This window comes from Chiroxiphia lanceolata, chromosome 12 (genome assembly GCF_009829145.1).
Source record: "Chiroxiphia lanceolata isolate bChiLan1 chromosome 12, bChiLan1.pri, whole genome shotgun sequence".
Classification (NCBI taxonomy): domain Eukaryota; kingdom Metazoa; phylum Chordata; class Aves; order Passeriformes; family Pipridae; genus Chiroxiphia; species Chiroxiphia lanceolata.
The window spans coordinates 10,088,095-10,101,027 of record NC_045648.1 but is presented as its reverse complement, the minus strand read 5'-3'; the positions used below and the strand labels follow the sequence as shown (position 1 = coordinate 10,101,027).

Genomic DNA, 12,933 nt, shown 5'->3' with positions numbered 1-12,933 from the left:
TCTGGAACAATACAGGAAATACTGATAGCCAGAGTGGCATCACTGAAAATAGATTTTGGCTCTCATACAGGGATTAAGAGTCTTAATTTTCAAAAGGTGCTCTGAGGCCTTTAATAACCATAAATAGTCAGCACTTTGCATTGGTTCCTGGCTGGAGAGATGGCAGCACTCGCAGTACGTGGTTCCTCAGACCATGAGGTCACATTGCTTCATTACTGGATCATCTGCAGCTTTCAGAGGACCAACGGACTTCTGAGTCAAAGGGAGAGCCACTGCAAAGCCCTGACACCACAGAAGGAAAAAATCACAACAGTACTTGGAACCAGTGGAACAAGGATTTCTCTCCCTGGAAATCGTCTATGAGATCTGGCAGCAACATTTTCCATCAGATAGCAACTGAGAGATCTTTGATATCTTATATAACTGCCATCCTTAAATAAAACTATATCTAGTTCAATTTTTCCCCCTGATTTAATTAGAATCTTGCTTAGTTTTTCAGGTTGGTGAAGTCTTATCTTGCAATCTGCAGTTGCTACTGCTTGGAGATTAACGTTTGCTTTTTAATTAAAGTTTTTATTTGGGAAGTTTGTGGTATCCCCACACCCACCTTTAAGACCAAGAAAATAACTGTGTATTATTCTTAAGATGAGCAGCTACAGCATAACAAGAAACAATCATATTCAATGTATCACCAAAAAATACCACGTGGTTTTTATTTATATGTGAGATTTTCTGAGCTTGCTTTTAATGACTCCCCATAGAACTTTGAATTTTCCACAATAATATCTCTGTATTTTTTGAGTTTAGACTATTGAGTAGTCAGCATGTTCTTCTGCACTGGTTCCCAACCAGCACCAGAAAGTTCAGCTGACTACTGTCATGCTAAGCAGCTGATTTCCCCCATAGCACAGCTCTGCAGATGGTGTGGGGAGGGAGAAGAAGCAGCCACAACTCAAGAAGTGGTGAAGAGAGACCTGAACTTGGGAGGTGAGCAGGGCCATGGGACCAGTGGCACTGTGGAGAAGTTCCAGGAAAGGAAACTGCTGCAGGAGTCCAGGCAAAGATGAAGGAATTACAGCAACACTGAGGCAGGCAAGGACAGTGTGCCTTGACATCCGAGGCAGAGGTCCCTGGGAGGGCAGGAGGGGATGCAGAGGGGTGGCAGCCACAGCATAATCTCCTGAAAGATTAGGAACCCTTATCTGCTGGAAAGAATGATCTCAAGTCCTAATTTAGTAACAGGAGGGAGAGTTATTACTACTCAGAGCAGTGGTGACCTAGACCCCCATACTAGAACCCATCTTCAGCACAGCATAGACATAAATGAAAATAGTCCCTGTCCATAGAGTTTCCAGGTTTTGTGTAGAGTAAGGGACACCAGGGATGCCCAGAGGAGTGCACAGCAGTGGCAAGCCAATGTCAGAAGGGAGCAGACTGCTCAGTCCAGCTTTGCAAAATCCTGCAGGCTTCTCTGCAGCTCAGCTAATTCACTTACAACTTATTTCATTGTGGTCTCATTGCAGATTGGCAGCTCTGGAAATTCTGGTCTACAATTTTTAAAAAGTTGCTTCACATTAAAAAGACACTCCAAATTGAATTAGTAAAAAGTTGGCCCATAGTTCAGCCTTTGCTGTCTCTAATGGCCCTTAAACTTAAGAGAAACTGCAGAGAACATTCAGGAACTCTCCTTACATGCAAAGAGAAGGAAAGAAGGGAGACAAACTCTTGTGCTAACAGCTTCTTGCTAAAACCATTTGGGGAGCCATGTTTAGTATCTAATGGAGGGAGCATTACCTAAGCCGTTCCACTGACCTCAGCCATGAGAAGGAACAAAACACTGAAAAACTGTTTCACTGTCTTTAGCAAAACCTGAACACCTGCTCACACACTGCACACAGACTCAGGAGGATGGGCATGAGCGGGGCCTCAGGCACATCTACCTGTGGGGCTGACACCGAGGGCATGTTTAAAACCTGGGCCTCAGAGAGAACACAGGAGCCTCCAGTGCCCAGGGAATGTCACCATTCAGGAAAGGGAGACTCTGGGAGTAAAATGGGAGACTTAGGTATCCTCTTTAGAGGTTGAATTTTGACTTTGTATCTGAGGCAACTGATCAGATTGAAACGGGCAAACCGCATCAGCTGCCCAACCCAGGAGAAACGCTAGACCTTTGCTGAAAGGCATAACCACTTCCTCCCGCTAGATCCTGGGTTTTGCAAGGATCTGAGTTTCTGATTTAAACACAACAGCAATTGTTACCAGATGTGCATGTCAGGGCCCTGAATGCACTGACAGCCCTTAATTGCCACGACCAGCCCTGGCCCCCCTGCCCCAGCCATGGAGGCCCTCGGTCCCTGCCCGGTGCTGCAGACCCAGCTGTGTCGTGCCTGGCCACGCACCCTGTTCATCTGGGCAGTGACCCATGGGCTGACCTCAATTTCTGACTTGCCTTGGACTTGTCTAGTCCCCATGAACTTGTCTGCCCCTCTGAGCTCTGCTAGCTGCAGACTAAGGGCAGCCCTGCTTGGGGGCCTGGGATGGGCCCCTACCCAACCGGTCTGTTGGCTCCTGTCCCGCTCTGCTCCCTGAAAGCAAACAGGAAAGTCTCTTAATTCCCCTTCCAAACTCAGCTGGGTGCTACTAATTTGTATTTAATTTACAAGTTGGTGTTTCCACACTGCAGGAGATTTGAATGTTTTAGACTGGATCTGAACATGAGAAATGAGCCCAAACGAAAATTAAACTGTAAAAGAAATTTGAGTATGAATAAAATATAGTGCTAGAAACTTCTGTAAGTACTTTCTTATATTTTGCAACTATCTTAACAATAGGCAATCCGTGGTAGCACTGATTCATACATCCCCACTTGCAGGATTACTTGACATCTAAAAAGCATCTGAGTTGGAGTTTAGACAGCCTGATGATTATGATGAGTTTGATATCTTGGCGTTTGGCTACTCCATTTTCTGACTTTCAAGCAGTTCCACAGAAGTACGATTTAAGTGTCTGAATATTCCTCCCACTTTTTTTTTTTCTTTTCTCTTTTCTTTCTTTTCTTTTCTTTTCTTTTTTCTTTCTTTTCTTTTCTTTTCTTTTCTTTTCTTTCCTTTTTTTTTTTCTTTTTTCTTTTTTTTTTTCTTTTTTTTTTTTTTTCTTTTTTTTTTTTCTTTTTTTTTTTCTTTTTTTTTTTTCTTTTTTTTTTCTTTTTTTTTCTTTTCTTTTCTTTTTTCTTTTCTTTTCTTTTTTCTCTTTCTTTTCTTTTCTTTTCTCCCACTTGTATGGTACCTATGTCTGGGAAAGAATAAACTGGCACCAGATGTGCTATGTAAAAACTTCTGCTGCCCTTCAGCCCCAGAGTGTGTGCCTCAGGGGGTCTAACCCCCTCCACCCCAAATGAGGAACATAGGCACCATGAACAGCAGAAATAAGACTTCACTTTGAACTACATTCCTCATATCAAAGGGTCCTCTGTCTTGCCTTCTTCTTCTCCATTCCTCTGGGTAATCACGAAGAAAGAACAGAACATTTGGAAAAGCCTCCTGGGGACAAATTCATTGCTAGTGTAACTCTGCTGAAGTTAATGGTGTTGCACCATGGATTAAAATGGCACCGTAATATTAAAAACTAGAGACAACACACTACCCTGTAATTACTGTCTGAGAGAGCAAAAATAATAAAATGATTCATTCTTATAGACCCCAAAGGGCACAGCTGGCTTAGTCAGTTTAAAAGGTGAAAATAAAAAGGCAGCTGGAATGTAGTGATTTTTAATTTGCACATATGTATAGATATGTATAAATGGCAGTCAGATAACACCACCTCTGCACTGGTTTTAAGAACAATACGCTGGAAATAATTTAATGTGACTGTGAGTTTTAAAAGACTGACAACGAAATAGCTCTTAGGGAAATTAAAAGCCTTCTTTCATACTGGCATAAATTAGGAATAAATTCCTTCAAATCACGCATTACACTGTTATAAGCTTAATGCAAAGGAATTGGGCCCCATAGCACAAAAATGGTTATTCTGCAACACAATCAAGCACCAGGAATTGCATTTTCCCATTTTTAAAAAAGGACAATGTTATTTTTTTAGCTGGTTAACATTTAAAGGTCATTGTTATGGGAAGGAAACATTTCTTGCATTGAGTTTAGCGAAGTTGTTAGAAATGGCGCAGTCTGTTCCTTTATGGACTTCACTTTACAATACCATATGGAGGTGTGTGAAAGACACTCTGAAGCACAGTGATACTGTACAATATAACAGCAAAGGCAAAGCAGAGATCTGACAGAATAGCTGCACGGGCTTCAGAGGCATTTGTCAATAGCAGCTGTTGTATCTCCGTCTTTCTTGTTATTTAAGTGAGCTTCATCCAGGCAATAATCCTTTCCAGCCAAAGGAATAAAATCCCATGATGAGAACTGATCTTCTGAGCACAGGAGGTCCTAGAGAAAGAGCACAACCCCTAATATTTCTGCAGATTGGCTGAAAAGGATCTCTGCTTACCTCTCTCAGTGCAATGGATGATTGAGCAAATACTTGGCGGTCATTAGTTGCTCAGATGGCCCTGGTGGTCTTACAACAGCCTCTTGTGCCCACGGAAACACAGCTTCCCTTTATGTGTAATCAATAACAAGGCTGCCACGCATGCCCTTTGTACCTGCTGCAACCAGAACAAAAAGTCTCGTTCTTCCTAGCTGTGCCAGACATCACCATTTCTGAGAATAAATTATCTGGGAATTCAGGTTTCATTGTACAAACAAACCGGGCTTTCGGTTACACTGTAACTGAGACACTGAAAAAGAATGGGGGGAGAGGAAAATTGGCTGACAGGAAAGCACTGAGCAGTTTCAGCAAGCTAAGAAAAAACCAGAGTTTTGAAGACAAATTTTTACTAAAATATTTCTGATATTCTGATTTCTTTATTACTAAAATCCCCAGGAGCATCCATAACCATCTATGGAGATTTCTCTGCTTATTCGTTTATAGACAAATATTCCCTCAATCAGACAGGCCCAAATTGCAAGTGATGTTAGTTCCTTAGTTGATTTCTCAAGGTAGATATTAACACTGAAAAAAAAGGATTCCTCCTGTTTAAAGATATAGAAATGCACAAAAAAATTATAGTTCTCCTTTTCTCCTGCTACTGAGATAGACACATGCTGACTTTTCATTAAAAATGTCACAGCTGTCAAGCTCTACTGAGATAGAGCAATGAATCTAGTCTTAAAGAAACAGAAATTGCAAAAGACAAAAGACTTTAAACAAATAAAACTTGAATAATGTTTCCTTTTGCTTCTTGGCACAGGTTGGTTATCCTGTAGAGCAGACTTACTTCTTTTCCCAATAAGTGTCTGTAATAACAAGGGCTAGAAATTAATTTTCAAATGAAAGTTGAGTATAATGAAACATGAGTCCAGAAGCTGGGAATTCATGTAAAACATCAAATACAAAGTCCTGTGACAGAACAGCACGAGTTATCAAGGCTAGACAGTTATAAAAAGAACTGGCATTTTCCACTGTTTCAAGGCAAGCAAGACTTTGCTAGTTTTAGCACATATTGCTTTGTTCAGTCAGGAAGATCCATTCTACAGAAATACATTAATTTCTGATAGGCTTATAGGAACAACTATTAGTTTAAAATTCAGAAGATAAGACTTCATCTAACAGCACGTTATTTAACATAATGAAATCCACAGAAAAAAAAGCAAACCCTTTGAGGCTTTATTACACTACAGTAGACTTCAGAGATGTTTTACAAGATCGTTTTCATACAAAACAACACATTAATTACCCAGAGAGCCTTGAAGTGAGCAGAAAGATTGCGAGTGGATTATCAAGTTCTCAGTCTTGACAGCACTTGGAGCTCGACCTTTCAAGTATTTGGGCACTTACTCTGTAGGTATGTGCTATGTGATGCATTTATGGGGTGTTGAAAGTTCTACTCTGTGACAATATTAATTTTTGAGTGTCTTTATTCCCTAAAAAATCATCTGTCACTTTGGTTTTTTTACATGCAGTTTGAATTTCGGTACAACATCTATGAGAAAGCTTAGGATATTGGATCATGACCTCCTTCTTGATGTTATAACCCATATAGGCATAAAGACACATAATGAAAAAGAAACAAAGCACAAGCGTATTATTTAGATAATTATGTGCCATTCTAATTTAGCCATTCCCTGCAAGTGTTTTTCTATGTAGAATATGCTGATGAGAGCACCTCAGCAAAACTGTAATTTGTGAAATACACTGCTCACAGCATTACAGCGGGCCTGTGCCTTCAACAGAACTTATATATATGCTTAGATTATGTACATGATTAACTGTATGGATGACTTGAGCCTGTAATTAAAAGTTTAATATTAAGTTTGGTCTTTTAATGAAAAATGTCACCCATGAAATAGCAGACTAGAGCCTCAAAACAAAAAGTGTCTCCTTTATTAAGGATCATCTCATTAATTTTATGCATGAAATCCTCAGTAGACACACCCAAAACTACAATATCCAGTGATCAAAATGAAACATATCTGGAGAAGAAACAGAATCCTACTTAATTCTGCCCATTTCAAAAGGGCAGTTGGTAGAACAGGGATTATACGGGGAAAACTTAAGCTAAAATATAATATTTTTCAGCCTCTATGACAATTGGTTTGGTTTAGAACTAGCTATCTAGGCTAAGATATTTGCATTAGGCTGTTTGGATTGAGGTCATCATTTCTATTCTGCAAGTGACAATACACTCCTGCTGTAGGTCATACAGGAGAGCAGATTGTAATTATTGCTGTTTGTATCAAACAAAGGGCACTCATTTTGGTCTAATATTTTTGGAGAATTGGATGCCTTTATTGCTGTTGCTGGGGTATTTTGTTTCAAGTGATCTACTTGATTATCAGTTTCTATGCTTTGCTAGTGCCTGCAAGCGATAGAGTCTCTAGCAGAGCTTGTAAAAAACCATTGCTTTCTGAAAGGGTCCTATAAAAAATCCATTTCTCATACATAGCACAAGAGACCATTTAAAAATCATTGGCTTAAGTGTTGTGGAAATTAGCCAGCACTGCAAGACATCAGCGCTGTGGAAACAAGGCAACAAGCAGCAGGGACACTGACACCATTTCTGCTACAGGAAGGTCTTGACACCAGTCTTCCGAGGGGGGGGTCACACAGCCCCCCAATACCACAGATCCTTTAGGCTGCGAGCTGTTCTTAACCACTGTGGCACTTCACAGGTGAGCAGTAACACCGGGGGCAGCAGCACAGGGGGAGGCACAGCTTGGTTGATGGCAAGTTGAATATGAGTCAGAAGTGGCCTGGCAGCCAGGAGGGCCAACTGTGTCCTGGGGAGCATCAGGCAAAGCATCACCAGCTGGGCAAGGGAGGGGATTGTCTCACTCTGCACTCCACTTGGAATATTGGGGCAGTTTTGGGCACTGCAATATATTAAGCCATTAGAGAATGTCCAAAGGAGGGCAGCAAAGATGGTGAAGGGCTTTGAGGGGAAGCCGGATGAGGAGCAGCTGAGGGCACTTGGTCTGTTCAGCCTGGAGAAGAGGAGACTGAGGAGAGACCTCATTGCAGTTACAACTTTCTCAGGAGGAAAGGGGCAGATACTGATCTCTTCCCTGTGGTGACCAGTGACAGGACCCAAAGGAATGTCCTGAAGTTGTGTCAGGGGAGGTTTAGGTTGGATATTACAAAGACATTCTTCACCCAGAGGGTGGTTGGAACAGGCTCCCCAGGTAAGTGGTCACAGTGCCAACCCTGACAGAGTTCCAGAAGTTTTTGGACTGTGCTCTCAGGCATATGGTGTGACTCTTGGGAATGGTCTCATGCAGGGCTAAGTTGGACTTGATGATCTTTGTGGGCCCCTTCTAACTCGGCATATTCTGCAATTCTGTGATTCCCCACATCTTGCCATTCACCTGCACAGGGCCTTGCTTAGCAACTGAGTTTTGAGGCTCACCTGTATTAAAGGTGACAGGAATGACCACTGTCTGCAGTACCAGGTGGGAGCGTAAACATGTTGCTGAAGCAGTGCCAACACAGAATTATTTTAGTTTATGCGGAACTATTTAGCTGCCAAAAGGCTTCACGTCATCTTTCTTTCCCCTCGAAGCAGTCAACACATCCCTAAGGTGTTTTTTATACCAGAAACACACTTAAATCCCATTATTGACAGTCACAGGGTTACAGCTGCAGGCGCCATGCTCACTTCACCCTTTTCAGTCCCACCTTTTGGTTAAAATCCAAACATTCAGGTGCTGGAGAGTGTCCAAAGAAGGGCAACAAGGCTGGTGAAAGGTCTGGAGCTCAAGTCCTGTGAGGAGGAGCTGAGGGAGCTGGGGTCATTCAGCCTGGAGAAAAGGAGGCTCAGGGGAGATCATCATCACTCTCTACAACTCCCTGAAAGGAAGCTGTAGCCACGTGCAGGTCGGGCTTTTCTCCTTGGCAATCCACCGCAGGACGAGAGCACAGTGTTAAGCTACTCCAGGGAAGGTTGAGGTTGGACGTGAGGAAGAACTTCTTTACAGAGAGCACTTGGGCATTGGAATGTGGAATGGGCTGCCCAGGGAGGTGGTGGAGCCGCCGTCCCTGGAGGTGTTTAAGAGACTGGATGGGGCACTTGGTGCCCTGGTCTAGTAGACAAGGTGGTGTTGGGTCAAAGGTTGGATTCCATGACCTCAGAGGTCTTTTCCAAACCAGTTAATTTTGTGATTTCAAGTGTCGCGTCCTTAAAACGTTGCGTGGCAGCGAAGGAAAGCGCCCCACAAACCTCAACACTGTTTACGCCAACGCGCTTTTTATCAAACCCTGACTCGTGGACTCGCCCGTCCCACCCCCGCAGCACCGCCCGGCCCGGCCGGGGGGAAGCGGCGGGGCCCGGCCCGGAAGAGGCGGGATCTGTGAGCGGCTCCGGCGGCTGAGGCGCGGTGAGGGGCGATGGCGGGGGCGGCCGTGGGGGACGAGGGAAGGAGGGGGCGGCAGCCGGCACCCGCTGCCCCCCTAAGCTCTGCCCGGCCCGCCGTGAGGGGAAGGGGCTCCGGCGGGAGCCCCCCTGAGGGAGCCAGTCCGCTCCGTTGCTCGGTGCTTGGCCTGAGGGGGTGGAAGGTGACGTGTGTCCCCGTTACCGGCCCCCGCGGGATGGGTGTGATGTCAACAATACGAACCGTGCGGGGAGCAGCGCCCGCTGCTCGGGAGAAGCTGCAGCGGGGGGTCCCCAGGGCAGCGCTACCCCCGCACCCCGAGCCGGGATAGACTCGAGGAGCGAAATTCCTTGGAGATGACTTGTAATAAAAACTAACGAGGTTAGCTCGTGGCAGAAGAGAGGATGAAGTCACTGGGCATCCTGCAGGAATAACTCCTACAGCTGGTGCAGGGAGGTGTGCGCTGCGTCACTGGTGGATGGGGGCTGCAGATGGGTCTGGAGGCAGCAGCCCCTGCACTGTCCTGGCGAGAGGGCAGTTCGGTCCGCAGGATGGTGCATTCCCTGGAAACCCCCCACTTACCTTATACTCGAGCTGCTCGTAGGTACAGTGGAAAGAAGCCCAAAGCTGAGCTTGGTCAGTGAGGGTATATATTTTACCTCCTGGGGTCTAGGAGAAAAGAGTTTCATCCTTCCTTCCTTCCTTCCAGTTTGCAAAGTGAATAGTGGTCCTGCCGCAAATCTTTGGGAGACAGCAGAAGAGCTTAATCAGGAAGTCTACAGGCAAAGGCTTTAAATACTCTAATTACCCGGGGTCGTAAAACAGTGGGCGTAGAGCTCACTCTGTGTCTGCTATTAGGGCCAAATTTCTTCTGATGGCCAGTACCAGATAGCCAATGCCGAAGAGCAAATGCACATATATAAAAATAAGGAAACTAAGGCCTTAAACGCAAATTGCATTAGAGAGGCATATTATGAGGTAGTTTTGCATCCTCTTAGGTGCTGTCCTTTCCCTGAATCAAGTTATTAACACATAAATTATTGCAAACCTAATTATTTTGCTTACCTTCTATGTATATTTGTAGGCTTTCCATGATGCCTTACCTTAGCAAACTTTTCAAGCTGATCATAGTAATGCTTTTCCTGTCAAAAGTGGATTAGGAGTGGTTGTGGAGTGTGTTCTGAAGAAGGACTTTTTTCTGTTAATCATATCTGGTGTCTGCCCAAAAATCAGCAGCTGTGTTAATCTGAGTGTAACTTTTCATTGTCCTTTGTTTTCATTAAGTGGATTTTGGTAGCTATTACAATGAGAGTCATCATACATTGCTAAAGCCACTTCTGTCGTGTTCATGTTTAAAGCTTTCAGAATGACTTCCTTGGCTGACATGCCCCCGAATTATGAAACGATGTTTGCTCATCGATTCACATCAGAAGATAAAGAATACCAAGAATACCTGAAACGCCCTGCAGATCCCCCTCCTATAGTTGAAGAATGGAGAAACAGATCTGGTGGCAACCAGAGAAACAGAGATCGGTACTGATTTTTTTTTTTTAAATCTTGGTAGTTTCACGAGTATATAGTTAAATGATTATTTCAGAAGAAATCTAGGAATCTGTCCTGTTAATAGAAGTATCTTGTTACTTCACAGGCAACTATGCTTAAGAGAAATAATCTTCTCTGAAAAGTGTTGAGGTTTTATATTTTCTGTGTACTGATAGACAAAATTTTTGCATTGTGTATTAAAGTACTAAATAATTTGATTTTCAGTAAAGAATGAATTGGAACCACGGAACCCATTGCCCTGGGGTTTGTTACTGGTTGTTTTTTACATATATGATCTGTTTGAGTCTCTGTTCAAACTTCCAGCAGTTCACCTAATGCCTGTGAGTACTTTGTATTAGGAAACAGACTGTCCTTAGCAAAGAGGGTGTTAAGTAAGAAATTCATGACTGATCTCAGATGAATGTAGATGTGTTTTCATGAATGTCACAGATAAGTATTTGAGTGTATTACCATTTACATGACAGTTTTAATGAAAACTGTAAAATGTAAGAGTTCATTATCGTTCATCTCTTTTAAGACTTCGTAATTTATGACAAAACTTGATATTTCTTTCCATTGCAGGTTTCAAGATGGCAGATATTTCAGAGGGGACAGATACAACTGGCAAGGTGACTACAGATCTAATCAGAGGCCAGAAAGAGGTTGGGGTAATAACTACCAGCAGCACAGACAAGGACAATACGGCTCATCCCACTACGGACAATACGGCTACAATTCCTACAACCCAGGACCTCGCTACCATCCCTACTGATGTACCTGGGCATTGAAAGTCCAGTAATGCTATGTAATAAATTCAGCTAGCTTTCAGTTTTTTTATTTTTCCACAGTTTTACAGATAACTGAAGAATCAGTCCGTTGCTGCTTCTCTGTAATGTGAAATGAAAAAGGGAATTCCTGTTACGAATAATAAAAGCGTATTATACAGAGTTTGTTTAGAGTCTGTAGATTTTAGATTAAATTTCTATCTCGTACTTTTGTCTGAATATGTACTAGTACAAACCTTTTGTTCCACCACTGAGATTTCTGTCAGATTTTAGAAAACAAAACAGGTCAGGGGAGGATAGCTGTGGTTTGTGTGCAGCCTGTACTAGTGGCACATTGCCTTAAGATAGTTCTTTTTGAAAATAACATACCGTATCTTTCTGTGGAGAGAAATTCTTAGTTTGGCTTTTGATGGTGAGAAAAGTTTAGTTTGGTCTCACATGCCTTAAAACTGAGAAGAGAGGTCCTATTACAGATATATTTTCTGAGGTCAGCATCATGTCTGTTTACTCAATGGCTTCAATTCATTTGCAGAATTCCTCTTAAAACGTGGTCTGAAAGTTGGAATAAAATAAGTAGTTAAATATGGCTCTTGTTGTAGCACTTCAGTGATATAGTTTACCTCAGAAGTGGTATCAGATTAATCTGTGTGATCTTAAATAAGTTTGATATGTAGTAACACATTTTGGAATTCCCATTTTAGTAAACCTGTAAACCTTTGACAATATTGTAGTTTGTATAAAATACTTTGTGCATGTTATAGAAGAACCATGATCAGTACTGCTCTGTACTTTTACCTGCATGAGAAAATAGCATAAGCAGAGCAGAGTGTTACTCACTTCTTAGAATTAAGATTTATGGGGATTTTTTTAAGTAGTCACACATAAAGGTATAGTTCACATGTAAGGATGTTTCTGAATATTTCTGAATATTTCTGATTTTCAACCATGCAGGATTGCAACATTGGCCAACAGCTGCACAAGGGGCTGTACTGACAGATAAGTGTTAATACTGGGCAGCTGTGGGCTTAACGTAGCAGAATGGCCTACTCAGCTGCAATCAGGAGGATGAGACACACTGTGATTAATTAGAAGTCTGGAGTGTAATCCACTATCTTATATTCTGCTATAATAGGGGTCAGAGTTCTCTATTTCCCCATTTACGTGATAAGCTAACTTGTATCAGGAGAGCAGTGCATGTCTTTCTACTTGACATTTTCTTCAGCTGCTGTACAGAAACAGAACTCATCCCTGCTGACTGCTGTAAAAGTCATGGCATTATGTGATAAGGAGCACAAATTAGTGCATCTTGATTTAAAGACAAGTATAGAAGTCAAAAGCACAGTCCCCCAGCTCATCAGATGCTTTTAAGAGCTAAAGTGTTTACTCTTCATCTTAGAAACACTCACTGTATGTAGCTTCTACGTGGTGTGTGATACACAAGCTGACACAAGTGTCTTCACCTACCTAAGTAGGTGCTTTTTGATATAACACTGTTTTAGTATGCTACTCCCTGAAGTATTTGCCTCGAATTCAGTTAGAAATCTTTTCATGAGAGGTTTGTTTTCCTTTAAGGAGTTCTACTGGATGAAATGCACTTTTTTTAACCCTCATTAATATAGCAGAGCCTTTACAAAGGGAGATACAAAATCATGCTAAGTTCTTACCTGTGCACTGTGGAGAAC

At 42.5% G+C, this 12,933-nt stretch overlaps 1 protein-coding gene across 10 annotated transcripts; it reads left to right on the top strand.

The window, feature by feature from the left end:
* The first annotated feature begins 8,837 nt into the window (after positions 1-8,837).
* RAMAC (RNA guanine-7 methyltransferase activating subunit) lies at positions 8,838-12,155 on the top strand. Of its 10 annotated transcripts, none has more exons than XM_032700507.1 (4): positions 8,866-8,930; positions 9,634-9,748; positions 10,283-10,457; positions 11,049-12,155. In XM_032700507.1, the coding sequence occupies exons 3-4, from the start codon at positions 10,291-10,293 to the stop codon at positions 11,236-11,238; spliced, it is 357 nt and encodes a 118-aa protein (XP_032556398.1). In that variant the 5' UTR covers positions 8,866-8,930; positions 9,634-9,748; positions 10,283-10,290; the 3' UTR covers positions 11,239-12,155. The 10 variants fall into 10 exon arrangements, with proteins under 10 accessions (XP_032556400.1, XP_032556398.1, XP_032556402.1 ...); XM_032700511.1 differs by having other exon boundaries at positions 8,881-8,930; positions 9,634-9,706; XM_032700510.1 differs by lacking the exon at positions 8,866-8,930 and adding an exon at positions 9,168-9,305 and having other exon boundaries at positions 9,634-9,706.
* The last annotated feature ends 778 nt before the right edge of the window (positions 12,156-12,933 follow it).

What these genes read in the sequence shown, in the direction of transcription:
- RAMAC (XM_032700505.1), top strand. Translation starts at nt 10,273, where the DNA reads ATGTTTAAAGCTTTCAGAATGACTTCCTTGGCTGACATGCCCCCGAAT. An exon ending in AACCAGAGAAACAGAGATCG is followed by an intron (nt 10,458 to 11,048) that starts GTACTGATTTTT and finishes TTTCCATTGCAG; the next exon opens with GTTTCAAGATGGCAGATATT.